Source organism: Parasteatoda tepidariorum, chromosome 10, assembly GCF_982258835.1.
Source record: "Parasteatoda tepidariorum strain Cologne lab strain chromosome 10, Ptep-v5.0, whole genome shotgun sequence".
In the NCBI taxonomy this organism is placed as follows: Eukaryota; Metazoa; Arthropoda; class Arachnida; order Araneae; family Theridiidae; genus Parasteatoda; species Parasteatoda tepidariorum.
In genome coordinates, this window is record NC_141764.1 from 38,382,314 (window position 1) to 38,399,482 (window position 17,169).

Here is a 17,169-nt window from a genome sequence, read left to right on the forward strand (position 1 = left end):
AATTCCTTTATAGCGTTTTAAGCTTATTTTTGCATTATAAAAAAATAAAAAAATAACTACTTGAATTTGTATTGATTATAATTTATTTTAAACTTTTTTTTTGTAAAGAAGTAGATGCGTAAACTTTAACCGTAAATTATACTTTAAGCATTAAAAACGATTTTAAATTAAATTGAAAGCCCGTGCAGCATAAAAATGTATTTCTCATTATATTTACCAAAAGTATAATGTCAATATAGGTGTGAAATCAAAATTCATTAGAAAAAAATTATGCATCGTAAAAATGTATTTTGTATGATTAAAAGATAGGAAAGAATATGATTATTATTTTGTGCATAAAAATCGTATCGGGAAAATATCAGGGGTTCGCCGTTGGGGCCGCTGCAATCGCTCCCCAATCGCATAAGGGGTGGATACCGTTATCCGTAAGGTGGAGACTAGTTTATCAATGCAGGAACTGGAACCTGACGTCCACGATTTCCCATAGTTCTCCCCCATCTAATCTTCTTTTTCACTTACTGCTAATAGAACAAGTGCCATATTATTATTATTTTTATTACTAAGTGAGAAAAAAAACGATCTATGGTATTTTAATTTGACGCCTAAGGAATGCTCTATTTGTGTTTGATTACGATTGAATAATTGAGATTGAAATAAGAATTGTTGTTTAAATGATGATAATGGTTACGGATTTTGGAGAATTCTGCGTGTTTTGAGGTACAGTATTTCTGAAATTGATGCTTTTTATGCCATTAATAAATACGTTAATTTTATTTTAGTATTTATTTAAAGCAGTTTTATAAAATCTCAATAATGATATGGTTTTTGTTTCTAAAACTTTAAACATTTAAAAAAAGTATCAAAAATTGTGTTTGTTTTTTAAGATTTATTTTTGAGTAAAATAAAGGGTGGTCATTTCCTCAAGAAACTGGGAAAATCAAGTCACATATTCTAAAAACTTTTACAAGACACTATTATTCGATTTACCATTATTTTCTATCACCTTTATCAGTAGTACTATTATTTTTTTTCTACCGTCAGTGTTATTTCTACTTCTAAGTATTTTTTCTTAAATTTAAATAATATTATTAAAATACTTAATCTTTTCATGAATCAATATTATTTTAACTTGAAGTGAAATTGATAATGAATTCCTTAAAAAAGATAAAAATTTTATTTCTTTATTTTGTTTAAAAAAATAGAAAATTTTATTATCCTTTTATTATTATGAAACTTTTAAGAACGGAATATTAAACAAAATTTAAGTTGAAAATTTTACTTCTAAAAAATAATTTGCATTTATTGTACATTTTTTATGCTAGTTGTTTTCAAAATGTAATTTTTAAAATTTCTTACTCTATTTAAAATAGCACAAATCACGAATTTTATTCTGGAAATTGAAGGGAATTTGGGTTTTGCTTGGAAAGTGACCACTTTGAGCAATAAATAGCAAAAAATTCTTAAAATTAATATCAGAATTAAGTTTAACAACATTAATAAAACGAAACAAAAAGGGTCTTTAAAGACGTTCTTTTAAATATTTAAAATTAAATTTCTCTATATGTTCTTGTAATTTTTTATTCTTTAGCAATAAGCTCTGTATTTTAGGAAACATTTAAACATAAATTTAATTAAACTTTTAATTTGATGAATTACTTAATTTTTTTAAATAGTTAATATTTTAATTAATTAGGTGTAATAATGTTTGGAGACAAAATGTTAATCGAATATTTTTAAACAACTTAATAAAAAATATGAATTTGCTGAATTTCATCATTTTTATAAGAAGAGTATAATGGCTATTTTTGCAATATTTATTGAAGTAAAGAGATGTTTATAACACACTAAAAGTTTTGTAACAAATAGTATAACATATTTTTCAAACAGGTTTTGTTGAGAAGCATGTGCTTTTCTAAACATACTTATTACCTTTCTGGAACACATTGCCAAAAATGTTTTTCATCGTGTATTCCTAATTATGTATAGTTTTAGTTTTTGTATAAAATTATTATTGAAATTTGGAGGAAAAAAAATGTAAATGTTTTTTTTTTGGTGACACGCTAACAATCATAGAATTTTGTCAAAATTGAGTGAAAAATATTGGAGTTCAGTCTTGATAAAAATGTTTACAAATAAAAGTTTTCTATCTTGGAAATTCTCTGTAAGTACACTTTTAATCTTAATTGTTCTTCATTTTTAATTTTATTTATAAAGGAACTAACATATTTGAAAGTTTTTAAAAGTAAAATGATGTTGAAAGAAAGGTGATATACTGTTTTGGAATATATTAAGGAACAAAAAATCAAATTTTCAGTATAATCACACTTAAGGACACGATTTTTAAGATTATCTAAACAATAATAAGGACACAAATGGATTGTAAAATTGATTTATTGAATCAATGATTTAAGAAAATATGTAATGAAAAAAAGGGAGTTTATAGTTAAAATATATTAATGAATAATAGGTCTTAAAAATTTATATAATAGAATTTAGCTGTTAAATTTTTAAGTTAACATAAACTACCAATACATTTTGAGAGCATTTTATGTGCTAAATATGTAATTATTTCATGTTTCTATACGCAATGAAAGGGATTATTATCAAAAAATATAAATGCAAGTCAAAATAAAGTTAAGATTATAAAATAATTATATTATATAATAGTATATAAGAGTAGATAATAAATATAATATTGTAATATAGAAATCTAATTCTACATACAATTATTTTTATTTTGAAAAAAAAATCTGAAGTATTATGACAAGAGTAATATATTATTACAGGGAATAATACAACTTAAATTATGGTATACAAAAATTGAAAGGATATAAAGTTTATATTTAAAAATATTATATAAATTAATAATTGATAAAAATATCATTTCTAAATTTTATTTTAATAAAATATAATTTAATTGATTTTTATTAAGCGAAAAATAGTAGCATCAATTTTAATATGTTATAATGTTAACGGATAATTTTTTCGGAATCACTTAACAAAAGCTAATATGAAAGTGATTGGATTCAATATGAGCAATAACTTATTTTAGAAGTATTTATTTTTTTTTGTAAAAATGCAATTAAAATCATATTTTTAAAAAAATATTTTAAATTAACTTTTGTAAAAATCGGTTTAGCAATTAGAATTTTTAATCCATTTTTAATCACAATAAATTGAATTTTGATAACTATTTGTTTATCATTTTCAGATTGTTAAAAATCTATAATGTTCTAAAAATATCCCTTCTATCGAAAGACATTCCATTGTCAGAGATTGCAATTAAATAACTAGTTTTTGTAAGTTTTAAGAAAACAAAAAAAAAACAAAAAAAAGATAAATGTGCTCTGATATACATGTAGGAAAATAGCTATTTTAACCTTTTGAAATCTGTGTTAAAATACAATGCATACAACGTTAAAAGCAGAAACTAGGTAAAATTTTTAAACTCAAATTTTCAACTTAATTTATAATATTCTTTTCTTAACTATTGTACAACTATTATTGAAAATACAAAGTAAAATTTTATATAATTGAAATTTGTTATGTTTGAGGATAAATAATTGTAAAAATGATTGTCAATTGCTAGCACAGAAAAATATTATTTATATTAAAATTAGGTTAGGAAAGTATTAGATTAATTTGGATACTGAGATAATAAAACTTCGTTTTAGTTTCACATGAAAAGAATACATTTTTTATTCATTTTTAATGGATAAATTATAAAGCACACTTTTATGCAATTTTTCTTTATTTATTAAAATTATTTTTAATTATAATGTACTAAAATCATAATAAAAAGAGCATCAAAATTTATTTATTAGTTTTTATTTATAAGTTACATGAAATTTATATGTGTAATATATAAACTATGGAATTAAGAAAACTTATTCCAGTCATAGCCATCATTTAAAAAATTATACAAATTTAAAAAAAAAAAGATTTACTCTTAGTTTTAATATATTTCGCATTTTTTAATTGAAATTTCATTTTAAATAATATAATAATATATTTTCAGCAACTTATATTTAATAAAAAATAATTAATATTTTTATTAAATTGCAATTAAATTTGCTGATGACTTATATATGTATAGTTATTTTACTTGTATATGTTGAACATAATAAACATTAAGCTAACGTAACTTGGATTAATTCATCAGGAAAACATGAACAATAAATGACTAATAATTTATAAAAACAATAAATGACTAAAAATTTATAAAATCAATAAATGAATAATAGTTTATATCATAAACACCAAAATATTGTATTTATTGAATATTCGATAAGACATGTTTTTGCGACGCAATTCAAAACTAATAAAATTATTAAATTTTTCATCAATTAATGTTTATTGTTGCGGAAATAACTTTATTACAGATATCTTTTAATTACGAGTGTTTTTTAAAAGAAAGTTAGATAATTTGTTTTTACAGAAGATCCCATCATATTGACATAAGCGTATGCACGTATCTAATCAAAAAGATGTAAACTTATGCGCATATCTAATCAAAATGATGCAAACTTTTGCACGCAGCTAGTTTAAAATTAAATTCTTATAATCTTTCGAAAACATATAAGGTTATTTTTAACTATCATATTTTAAAATAATATAATAATTTATTTTTTCAGTGAAAAAAATGGAAAGTATTTCATTAACATTTTTGGGAATGCAGATTAATATCGTAAATCCTGTATACGTATATATTTAAGGAATATATTCCTATTATTTATGAGAAATTTACAAAATAATTGTAAAATATAAAATTTTTCTTAAAGATTTTTCAGAATAAAACCACTATTTCCCTAGTTTCGAATTGTTATAAGAAAACTAATTTTTTTTGTGCCTATGAAAGAGGAAAATATAAACTTGAAGAAGATTCTTCGATTATTTATTTTAAATATAAAATTTTGTCTTACAGAACATATTTTCAGGATTAATAACTTTTTGAAAAATGTGTGTTTTAAAGTTAATAAAACATGATATCAACGGTTATAAAAAAATTAAATGTAATTTGAATTAAAATATGATAAAACGTGCTTTCTAACTTAACATTAAAAAAAAATTGGAATTTTCAGCAAATTTAATTTTTGTGCTTTGTACATTTATGCTAAGCGTCAGCTTTTTAATAATAGTGATAAAAAGCTGAAATATACTAAAATATAAATCACTAAAATATATTAATAGTGATAAAAAGTGAAAAAATATTGAGAAAGAAAAAGTTTCAAAGTGATATCAGAAAATTATAAGAAAGAAAATCAACTATAAATATATTTTGAAAAGGGAATATATATAAATATATGGTAATAGTAGGTTGTTAATTCAAAACCTTTTTTTTTTAAATTCTTTCAACTGGGGCAATAAATAACTCACATGTTTAGATAAATAATGCTTATGTTTTTGTAATATTAAAGAATAGTAACAAAAATTATTAGTTTAAATTTTTTATGCTAAAAAGAAGTAGAAAAATAGTTTTTAATAACTATTTATTGCTGATTCATATCACTTTATAACTTACATTAGTTACATTAAAGTTATATTTATTTAATTTATGTCAGCCTCTTAAATTATGAAATTTACTCAATTTTATTCAAAAGTTAGATAAGGAAATATTTAAATTTTTTTTAAAAATTAAAGTGAATATGTCTGGTTACCAACTTTAAAATTACAAATGTTTCTTCGACTGTAACACCAACAAATAAATCATGACTAAATAAATATTTAACTGTTATAAAGTATAATACTTATTGAAAAAGTAGTTTAGGTAATATTCCGAGAGTTATTTCAGTATTTCAGGAAGATTTTTGAACTGTTGAAATTGATTACTCTAATAATGCAAGATATTTTGTGTGTTTCTAGAATGTTATTTTTTGATATAATTATTATGACATTTATAATTGTTATAATTTAATATGTATATTGAGTTAATAAGCAATACAAATAAAATTTAATAGTAAAACTAACTTATAAATGTAATTTAATTGTAATTAATAAAAAATTGAAATTAATAAATATTTAATATAAATATTAAAATATAAGCAATCAATTCAAGTATTAAATATCGATATGAAATATAAATGCGAAATATAAATGTGAAATATGAAATATAAATATGAAATATAACTATGAAAAATAAATATTATGCATAAATATTGCATAAAAATAATAAAATGTAAATTAATGCAGCAATATAAAATATAAGGGATTATTTATGTAAAAAGACAAGTTGAAAGAAATTATTCAATAATAGCCTTATTAATCATTGTAGTCAAAATTTTATTTTTAAGAATTGTAAGCGTTTAAACTCTCATATTAGCGCCAAACTAGATATCAAATTAGCTCACTAATTCAATTATACATATCAAATTAGACTAATCAAATTAGCTGTAATTTTCCTTTCTTAAATGTTTCTTAAAATTTAGAATAAATATTGGGATTTGAATGCATCAAATATTATTTGTTTTAACACATTTTTCAATTTATTAGAAAACAATATTAGAAAACTCTTCGTGGACGAAAATAGAATTATTTCCTTCTAAGAAGGCGTATTCAAGTATTCATATACAAAGAATGAAATATTAGAGAGTATTTTTTTTACTAATATTCTAAAAATGTGATACTTCGGACTTTTGTTAGAAGTATATTTCCATTTTCCATTCAAATGTACTAAAAAAACAGCATTATATGTCTATGATCTTTATTATGTTTATGTACACAAGCAAGTATTATGAATTTTTATGTTTTATAAAAGAAATACGGCTAATTCGTTATTTAGAAATCTCAACCCATAGTTTAAACCAGTTAGTTATTCATTTTATAGCATTGTTGTATTATTTATTCTTAATGCTTTAGGGAGAAAATAAGGGGAAATTCTCGAACACACTTTGGAAATATTTGGAATATATTCATAGTTCAAATTAATTATTTTTGTAATTTATAGCATCATGTATTTATAGCATTATTACATTATTTTTTATGTTAAATAAAACAAGTATGATCAGTTTTTTATTTGAAATTTAAATATTTCGATTGTATTCATAGTTTTAACCAAATGATTAAGTATTTCATACGACATACAAAAGTGTTCTATACTAGTATAGAATTATGAAAATGTTTAACTTTTAAGGATATTTCCATGTAACATGATTAGAAATTCTCCAAAATTATGTGATTTTTATTAGGGGGACCAGAAAGTAATGTCGTTTCGGTGCTTTAAATATCCATTGGTTATAAAAAACAATTCATTTTTTAAAACCCGGCATTGAAAGGTTGTTGCTAACGAGGGTGAATACATTATTGATTAAAGAATAAAATCTTGATAACAAAGGTCAAATGCGCCGAAACGACATTACTTTCCGGTACCCCTAATATAGAGGTAGCCGAAACAAAAAGTGGACAAGTGGAAGCGACCGATAGCAGTTTCATAATAGCGAACTGTAAGGAAAAGCAAAAATAATCGACCATAGACTGCGCATAAAACAGTTTACATGAGAGCATTTGAAGCGAATGTAAAGTCGAGTTAAGAAGGATACTTCCAGAATAGAATACGAAAGAGTATAATGAATAGTGGTATAAGGTGATTCAACTATTTTTTTACCCGTGTCAGACAAAGTTCTTGAAAGATGTCTCGAGTTGTAATTCTCCTCTTATTTTTAATAATTTCATCATCAACAGCAGTGAATTTATGGAAAATCAAAGCAATTTCTTGCACCGAGTCTTAGAAGCATCGATTTTTATACACGCCCTCCACGAAAACTTGACCATTTTTTTCCAGTTGATTGTCCTAGATAGTGTTTGCCATAAACAGCAAACGACGAGGAATGTCCTCATTTCCATCACCTTCAATCATTAAAAATTGGTACTATTGCGCATAGTTCTGTTCTAAACACAGTTATCTCAGCATAGTTTTTCATTCATTTTAAATTCTCTCATGTGAACTGGTTAATCTGTCATACTCTAACCACGTTGCACATCCTTTACCTTAATATATAATAGTGTCACCATTGTATTTCTAAAGAAGTCTCTCTTGTTCACTTATCATTTGGGCATCTATTGTTTACCCTTTGATGAAATTAAAATGAAAAGCTTTATAATTGATAGTATAAGATATCTATGCATACATTATAATTCTAAAAATATTATTTACAGTCTTTTTAGTTGTTCGTATTTCTTCACACAAAGGTTTTAATTGAAATTAATAAGTTACTTTTCATGAAATGAATTTTGAAAATTTGATTATTTTTGTAAAATAAAATTTACTAATAAGGTGTTAAGTATAATTCAATAATATAAAGAATTTTTAGAAGCAATGATGAAAGAAATCAAGAAAACATGAATAAATAAATACAATGGATTTTTTAAAATATATTTAAAATCACATAATGCTTTGTTATTAGCGTAACTAATCTGTTTAAAAACTGTGTTAACGTGAAATAATTCACTAAAGTAATTAACTAACGTAATATCTCAACGAACTACTTAATAAGACTTAAAAACATCAGTTATATGTAAATTAAATATGGCTCATAAATATGGGAGTGTTATCGCTATGCTGGAAGGAGCAATACATAGTTCAAAGTAATGAATAAAAAAAATTAATTTAAAAGCATATAGCTGTTTCAATACTATAAACAAGCGGAACATTTAGAGTCAAAACTCAGAATTCCAAAGAGAGACAAAGTTTTGCGCAGAGAAATGGATTCGGCTACGCTGTGCCAAGCTTAAACGGTTAAAAAAGGGTTGAAATATAAAACAGTGTCATGAACTAAGATTTTTTTAAAGCGTTAAAGGTATAAAGACGGAATATAGCACCGGGTCGTAGAACTCGTGTTTTCTCGAAAAGAACAAACTTTCTGGTAGCACTGAAGCAGCTGCATGCCTAATTATTTTTATTTATGATCATTATGCTATATTCAGAAGCGTATCCCAATTTATTTAAATTTTTTGCTGTCACAGAAATTCATTCAATCATTTTTCTTTAGCCAAACTAATTTTGACGCAAGAAATGCATTTGGCTATAAACAGTCAACGATTAACCAGAAAAAAAATCAGGTCTTTTACGCCAAAACTAAAACTCCAAGAGTGGTAACGCAATGACGCTAGCTGGTTTAATTGATGTTGAGAATTTAGAAATTTTACTAGTCAGAATTGGAATATAGGCGAGTCATAATTTGCGTTTCCAATTCCAAAAAAATAAACTAGAAAACTAATTTATTCAAATTCACTTTGTAACTTAATTCTTTAATTTTCGTCTATCACTGGTCTAGTGGTTACTGTACTGGACTACAGGGCCAGTGGTTGTGGGCTCGAATCCCACCATAGGCATGGATGTAACTTTCTCTCTGTGTGTTCTATGTCCTTTCTTCTGTGTGACTATAACCCGCCCTATAAACGGGTTTGTGGCTGTAGGACATGGCATAGCCACAGATGCCTACTGGGGATGCCTACTTGCTATAAGAGAGTCGTAATTATGGCATTTAAATAGATCCTATCCAATGAGAAACAGACCCGAGTGCCCTCCATTGAAAAAAAACATTTCTTTGATTATTATACAAGTTTTGATTGTTGGACGTGGCATAGCCGCAGGTGCCCACTGGGTAACGATAAGAGAGTAGTAATTATGGCATTTAAATAGATCCTATCCAATGAGAAACAGACCCGAGTGCCCTCCATTGAAAAAAACATTTCTTTGATTATTATACAAGTTTTGATCGTTGGACGTGGCATAGCCGCAGGTGCCCACTGGGTAACGATAAGAGAGTAGTAATTCTGGCATTTAAATAGACCCAATCCAATGAGAAATAGACCCGAGTGCCCTCCATTGAAAAAAAAAACATTTCTTTGATTATTATGCAAGTTTTGATCACTTTCTTTTCTAAAACGTATTTATTTATTTTTTTCAGGTTGATTTGCAGCTGGTGAATCAGATTTTTATAAAACTTCGTATCTTTGTATTGATGAATTTGTTGAGGTATAGAACAGTTGGTAGTGGTAGGTGATTTTTAGCTTCGTATGCTGACGCGATCAGCAGAAAAAACTGTCTGTGCTACCAGAAGAAGGTGGTGGGTTGGAAACCCACGAATTATTGTTTCGGACGCCGTCCTTTCTCCAGTTCAAGCTGGTGCGACTACAGGACACCCGGGGGATGGACTCGCCCGAGAAGCTGAACGGCTTTCTCACCACCAATAATGGCAAGTCATTAGAATTCCTTTTATCAAATGTAACCAGTCATTATTTATATGAGAAAATTATAATTTTTTCGATTTTTAAGACTTTCTAAGAGCAAAACTTTGTTACTATCTATTTATAAAACCTCATCATTATGAATGCAAAACAATAGTGTCACGTGTGACGCACCTTTTCCCTATGCGCTAAACCTTACCCATTTTGTAACCTTGACCTTGTCCAGTTTGAATTAGCCCAGTCAAATTTAGCCCAGTTTGACATAAATTGTTTTGCATTACTTATTTTAAAACGCATTATCATATGTTTTTATATTCTGTTGAAAAGCAACCATTATAAACTGTAGAAACAATAGAAAAAAAAAAGCTGTTATAACAGAAGTTTCACAATTTTGCACATAACTTACCTTAAAATGATAACAAATGACTGAGATTGTAAACAATTATTCTAAATAAATTTTTACTGGTAGTTTATCCTTCCCTCTTTGTAAATGCTTTTATTCTCCATTTATTGGGATTATTATACATCTATGGAGGCAATGATCTAATAAAAATGTAGCTGCTACTTTTTTAAACTTTTAATAATTAACATACAAGTTTCAATGACTTCTTGTACAGCAAAAGACTGTTATAACGACAATTCGCAAAAGCAGAAGGATTTGTCTACATAGAAAGCTTGTCGTTATAAGAAAATATACAAATTTATTGTTGAAATGTAAATACCTTTAATATCTTCCACATACTATGCTTCAAATAACAGTAAAAACTTAAAAAAGTTTTACGTTTACTGTTTTCTAAGCTTCAACTAATAGTGGAACTTGAAAAAGTTTTATAGTTAAGACTAAAAACAAATGGCTAGAGAGCAAAAAGTTTTTCAAGTTGCAATAAAAAAAATTAATGGAGTTTAAAAATTGAGTCTTAAAGTCCTTGATAACGCGATAACATTGATTAAAATAGGGAACTGATTGATGTGGGGTAAACAAAAGAATATTTTGAAGTGTGAAGCAAGATTTGTTAAAATAGCAGAATAATTTTTCTTCTACAGAAAATAACTACTCCGGGGGTCTCATACGCATGTTTATCTTAAAAATGTTAGGGGCTAAGATTGTAAGTAGGAAATTTAGTGAAATTGCATTCATTTTTCCCTTTTCCATATTGATACCAGAATTTAAATAATATGCTCTAGTCAGCTCTTTTTTTTTACATAAACTACGAAAAACATATTTTAATAAAAAAGAATGCTGCAATATCGAGAGACTAATAATTTATAACTACATGTAAACATGCAATTTTTGTATACTTAAAACTAGCGCTTGAGAGTGACTTGAAAACTCGTCGTACTAGCAGATTTAGTTCGTTCTATTGAGATTATTATGTATTAAGTAAGAATACCTGTCTATTTTATTTAGAACAATTAGTTATAATTTTAAACTATCACCATTTTTTGCAGTTGCAATTTGGTTCCTACATTAGCCCGTTTTTTTATTGAATAAAAATTAGTTTTATAGCTTATAAAAATGTTAATTATAACTTTTTAAATGTTTAAACTTATAAACAATTAAATATAAATAATTATACTTATAAATAATTATCGTTGCTTTTCCATCATGATGGCTCAGGTAAATTCGGTTATTTTATTCATTTTTCAAGTTTTTTTAATAGAAATTACCAAAACTAATTTTAAACAATTTTAAAAAAGAGCTAAGTTTACATGCACCCAACGAGTTTTTGACAACTTTATCGCTTGTGTCAGAGAAATTAAAAAGTACCCAATTATACTATTTCATATCATTTTCAGTTATAAAAATTTCAAAAATACGACAAACTTCTGATGATTCTAACACAAGAGTTCTAATCTTAAAGTTCACAACAAAGTTTCTCATATGAAACTTTTGAAGCAACCGTAAAAATGTTTTGTGTTCTTTTTTTTAAAAATTTTTTTAAAACCACGATTAACTATTTAATAGAAAATGTATTATGGAAATAGTAACGTATGAATAGTTTGCTCATTGAAAGCATTTTAATTTGTTGTTAATAATTCAAATTTTTTACAGTTTATATCCTGAAATAAATAAAATCAACGAAGTATTACGTGATTGATATATTAAAAAGATACAAAAACGTTATAAAAGTTTGACGAATCACTATTGGAGAAGGCAGGAGCGAAATCATAAAAATCAGTTTGATTCTCGACTTGAAGATGTCTCTAATAACCTCCTTTCCCTTCCTCGTTTTTATTAGCTAATGAAACAGGTTTTGGTGGATTCTGTCTGTTTCAAATTATTAATATTATTACTAATTTTTTCTCCCTGAAATATTAATTATTACTCTCTCAAATTTGTATACTTAGGACTTTTTTCTAATTAAGATTTTGAAAATATATTAAAGAAAAAAAATTTCAGTGATTTCAGAACAACTTGTACATACAATTAAGTGCATAAAGAAACAAAAATATGAGTAGAAATGTTTTGCTTGGTTTTTACCTAAAAATCAAATTATTTATCAATTTTCACAAGTATTTGGAATATTTGTCCTAATACAGCTGTTGTGAACAATATTAACGTTATTTTGCTCATTTAAATTTAAAACTTAATAGAAAAAATTAAACTTTCAAAAGTGAGATTTTTTAAGATCCAATCAATTATCCAATCATGTAACATTCTTTCATTTCATTATAAAAAAAGACTAAAATAAAGATTATAACAAGCTGATTTCTATTGTTAGATTTTATTTTCTCTCTATATTAAAAGATTGCAAGGGCGTCAACCCCTGTTTTGAAATTCCACCCCTGTTATTAAAAATTACACAGGTGTGTATAAAATATGGAAAGAATGTGATGAGATAAAAAAACAAAAACAAACTAGAATTCGATTATTAGTTCTAGAATTAACTAATAATTTTTACTAAAAATAAACATGCTGTCAGATCTACTGCCCGCTAAATTGCAACGACAGAGTTGAAATTTGACGCGCAGTTAAAACGTTTTTGAATCATAAACTTCGAGGTTTCATTTATTTCGTTTTTTCTTTTTTAAAAATTCCAATTTGTTAGATAGTTATTGCATTTTATTTCTTCTTTGATAATCAGTTATCCGTTATTAAGGAAAAAAGTATGTCTCATTTTGTAAACTCGAGTTTGACTTGATGTCAAAAGTAACGAAATTTGAAAAAAAGTAAAAAATTGGAGATATATTAGATGTTTAAATATATATATCCTTATATTTTTAAAAATTTCGATATAAATGCTAAGACTAAAAATAAAAATTGTAAATAAAGGAAATAAAAATTGTATGTATAAAGGAAATAAAAATGTATAAAGAAAATAAAAATTGTTTGCAATGATATATAAAATCTTGATTCCGATGACATAGACGATAGATGATATAAGCTTATCGTTATATATTGTTAAAAAGTAAAATTGCTTCTCAATTTTTTCTTCTCATTGTGTCGTACAGTCGGTATTCCTAAATTAATTTAATTTAATGCTATGTTGATTATTTATCAAATCTGGGTATCCTTTAATTTCGATATCATTAACATATTAAAAAAATGTGCATCGTTAAAAATATAACAATTACATATTTATAAATAAAATTATCTTTTTTATCAACTGTTATTATTTTTTATTGATGAATGAGCAGCAACCACGAGGGTTGGTGAGCGGAGCGAACATGAGGCGAAACCTCCTAGTTCAGGAAAAAATATATATATACTATAGCCACCTACGGGAGGAAGTAGCTTTTTAATGAAAATGTTAACAGCTGAAAAGGTATGGACCAAAACCAAACAACCTTGTCCTTGACCTTTGGAATAGGACTATCCATTTGAAGAACTCCTTTTCGAATGAACCGGTCGATTAACGGGACTCTCACCCCATCGTTTTCCCGACTTCGAGGGGAAGTTTCGCGGGAAAAGCGCACTACACTTGTTGGAGATTTTGACGGGAGAAGAAAGAGATTTGCCGCGGCCTCCTATGCGTTAACATTCCCGATAGATTGTAGTTCATTTCCCGGGCTTGTATTCTTTTTTTAAAAAAAGGGTTTTCTTTTTAATTATATCGCACTTTTATGAATCATTTAAACTACATGTAGTCATGGGTCTGTAATCCTTTAATTTTTTTCGCTTGTTTTGATTGGTTAGTGTTTGTTTTGAATTTTCATTTATGACTCGACTTCTAATATGAATTAAATTCGAAAATTATGGTTTTATATCTTTTATTTATTTCATGTTTTTATAAAATGTAGATTTCGTGTAAAATTGGATTTGTTGTAATTTGACTTTTTTTCGTATTTTTGATCGGTTAACGGTTATTTTGGAAACTCTAAGCCCTTGCTTGTTACAAATGAAATTTTAAAGTAAAATTAAACGAATTGAAATCAGCAAAAAATTTATTTCTTTTAATTTTAAATTGAGGATATTTTAAAATTCTGCTCTGAAGTTTTTATGTTGTCATATTTATAAATGTGTCATCATTAAAAAAAAAGCATTCCAACTATTTCATTTCAAACAATACTTTTATTCTTTGTTTCTTTTAAATTTATTATGGGAAAAATAACTTTCTTTAGTTTTTTTGTTTAGTTGAACTCACAGTTTTACTTTTAATTATATCGCACTTTTATGAAACATTTAAACTACATGTAATCATGGGTCTGTAATCCTTTAAATATTTTCGTTTGTTTTGATTGGTTAGCGTTTGTTTTGAAAATCTATTCAGGACTCGACTTCTAATATGAAATAAGCTCGAAAATTATGGTTTTATATCTTTTATTTATTTCATGTTTTTATAAAATATAAATTTCGTGAAAAGTTGGGTTTGTTAGAATTTTAATTTTCGTATTTTTGATCGGTTAACGGCTATTTTGGAAACTCTAAGCCTTTGCTTGTTACAAATGAAACTTTAAAGTAAAATTAAACGAATTGAAATCTACAAAAAATTTAATTATTTTAATTTTAAATTGAAGATATTTTAAAAATCTGCTCTGAAGTTTTTATGTTGTTATATTTATAAATGTGTCACCATTAAAAAAAAACAATCTCTTTTATTTTCAAACAATACTTTTATTCTTAATTTTTTCTTTTAAATTTATTTTGGGAAAAATTACTTTCTTTAGTTTTTTTGTTTAGTTCAACTCACTAAAAAAAGTTTTACTTTTAATTATATCGCACTTTTATGAATCATTTAAACTACATGTAATCATGGGTCTGTAATCCTTTAAATATTTTCGTTTGTTTTGATTGGTTAGTGTTTGTTTTGAAAATTCATCCAAGACTCGATTTCTAATATGAATTAAACTAAAATTATGGTTTTATATCTTTTATTTATTTCATGTTTTTTTAAAATGTAAATTTCGCGTAAAATTGGGTTTGCTATAATTTGACTTTTTTCGTATTTTTAATCGGTTAATGGTTATTTTGGAAGCTCTAAGCCTTTACTAGTTACAAATGAAGCTTGAAATTAAAATTGAACGAGTTGAAATCAACATAAATTTTAAATTGAAGATATTTTAAAAATCTGCTCTGAAGTTTTTATGTTGTTATATTTATAAATTTGTCACCATTTTAAAAAAGCAAACTTTTTTATTTTCAAACAACACTTTTATTCTTTATTTGTTTCCTTAAAACTTATTTTGAGAAAAATAACTTTCTTTAGTTTTTTTGTTTAGTTCAACTCACTAAAAAATAGTTTTACTTTTAATTATATCGCACTTTTATGAATCATTTAAACTACATGTAATCATGGGTTTGTAATCCTTAACTTTTTTTCGTTTGTTTTGATTGATTAGTGTTTGTTTGGAAAATTCATCTAAGACTCGACTCCGATATGAATTAAACTCGAAAATTGGGGTTTTATATCTTTTATTTATTTCATGTTTTTGTAAAATGTAAATTTCATGTAGAATTGGGTTTGTTATAATTTGACTTTTTTTCCGTATTTTTGATCGGTTAACTGTTATTTTGGAAACTCTAAGCTTTTGCTTGTTACAAATGAAACTTTAAAGTAAATTTAAACGAATTGAAATCAACGAAAAATTTATTTCTTTTAATTTTAAATTGAAGATATTTTAAAAATCTGCTCTGAAGTTTTTATGTTGTTATAGTTATGAATGTGTCATCATTAAAAAAAAAGCATTCCAACTCTTTTACTTGCAAACAATACTTTTATTCTTCATTGTTTCTTTTAAATTTATTTTGGGAAAAATGACTTTTAGTTTTTTAATTTATTTCAACTCTAAAGAATATTTTTTTTCTTTTTATTGTTTCATTTTATTTTTAAAAAAAGTGGCTTTTTTTGGCTCAGAAATTATTTTAAACATCTTTTTTTTATTTATTTTCTCATTTAATATAAGCGAGTAGTTTTATCATATTAATAGTTTTATTTTTATAGTTATACCTTCATCTACCCATTTGGTGTGTATTAATTTTATGTTAGTTTTAAACTTTTATATTTTACATATTGTTAATGAACTAGCAAGTTTCACTTAAATATTTATTTCATTAATTATGGTAAAATAATTTTCAAAAGTTTAAAAATTAATAAATTTTTACACCCTTACGCCTTATTTTATTCTTTAATAAGGTATTGCGCAGCTTTACTATTTTAAAAATATTTAAAAGTAAGAGAATTTAAATGAAGAAACAATTTTATAAGTAATGCGTGTAGGAACTATTTCGAAGTTTTAACTTTTACTTTTCAACAAAAAATGTAGAGCATGCAACTTCTTCTTGAAGCATAAGTTTATTTGAAATATTAGCTTACAAACTATCTATAGCTTTATTTCTAATTTCATCAAATTTCAACAACTAATATAAAGCATGAACATCTCTTCTAATATCATAAATTAATTTGCAGGGTTAATTTTGTAAGTTGCGTAAAGCTTTATTTAAAATATCAACATTTACTTTTAACAAACTTCAACAAAAATACATTTCTCGGAAATTTTTTTAGAACACAAATAAATTTCCAGCGTTAACTGTAAAAGTTTGAT

At 25.2% G+C, this 17,169-nt stretch overlaps 1 protein-coding gene across 2 annotated transcripts in view; it reads left to right on the forward strand.

The window, feature by feature from the left end:
* The first annotated feature begins 432 nt into the window (after window positions 1-432).
* LOC107442768 (LIM homeobox transcription factor 1-beta) overlaps window positions 433-17,169 on the forward strand; it is a 116,848-nt gene continuing 100,111 nt past the window's right edge. For both annotated transcript variants that reach the window (XM_043039029.3, XM_043039028.3), the window contains exons 1-2: window positions 433-717; window positions 9,906-10,193. In XM_043039029.3, coding sequence (XP_042894963.2) covers window positions 10,148-10,193 — 46 coding nt within the window. In that variant the 5' untranslated portion in view covers window positions 433-717; window positions 9,906-10,147. The remainder of the gene's footprint in view (window positions 718-9,905; window positions 10,194-17,169) is intronic.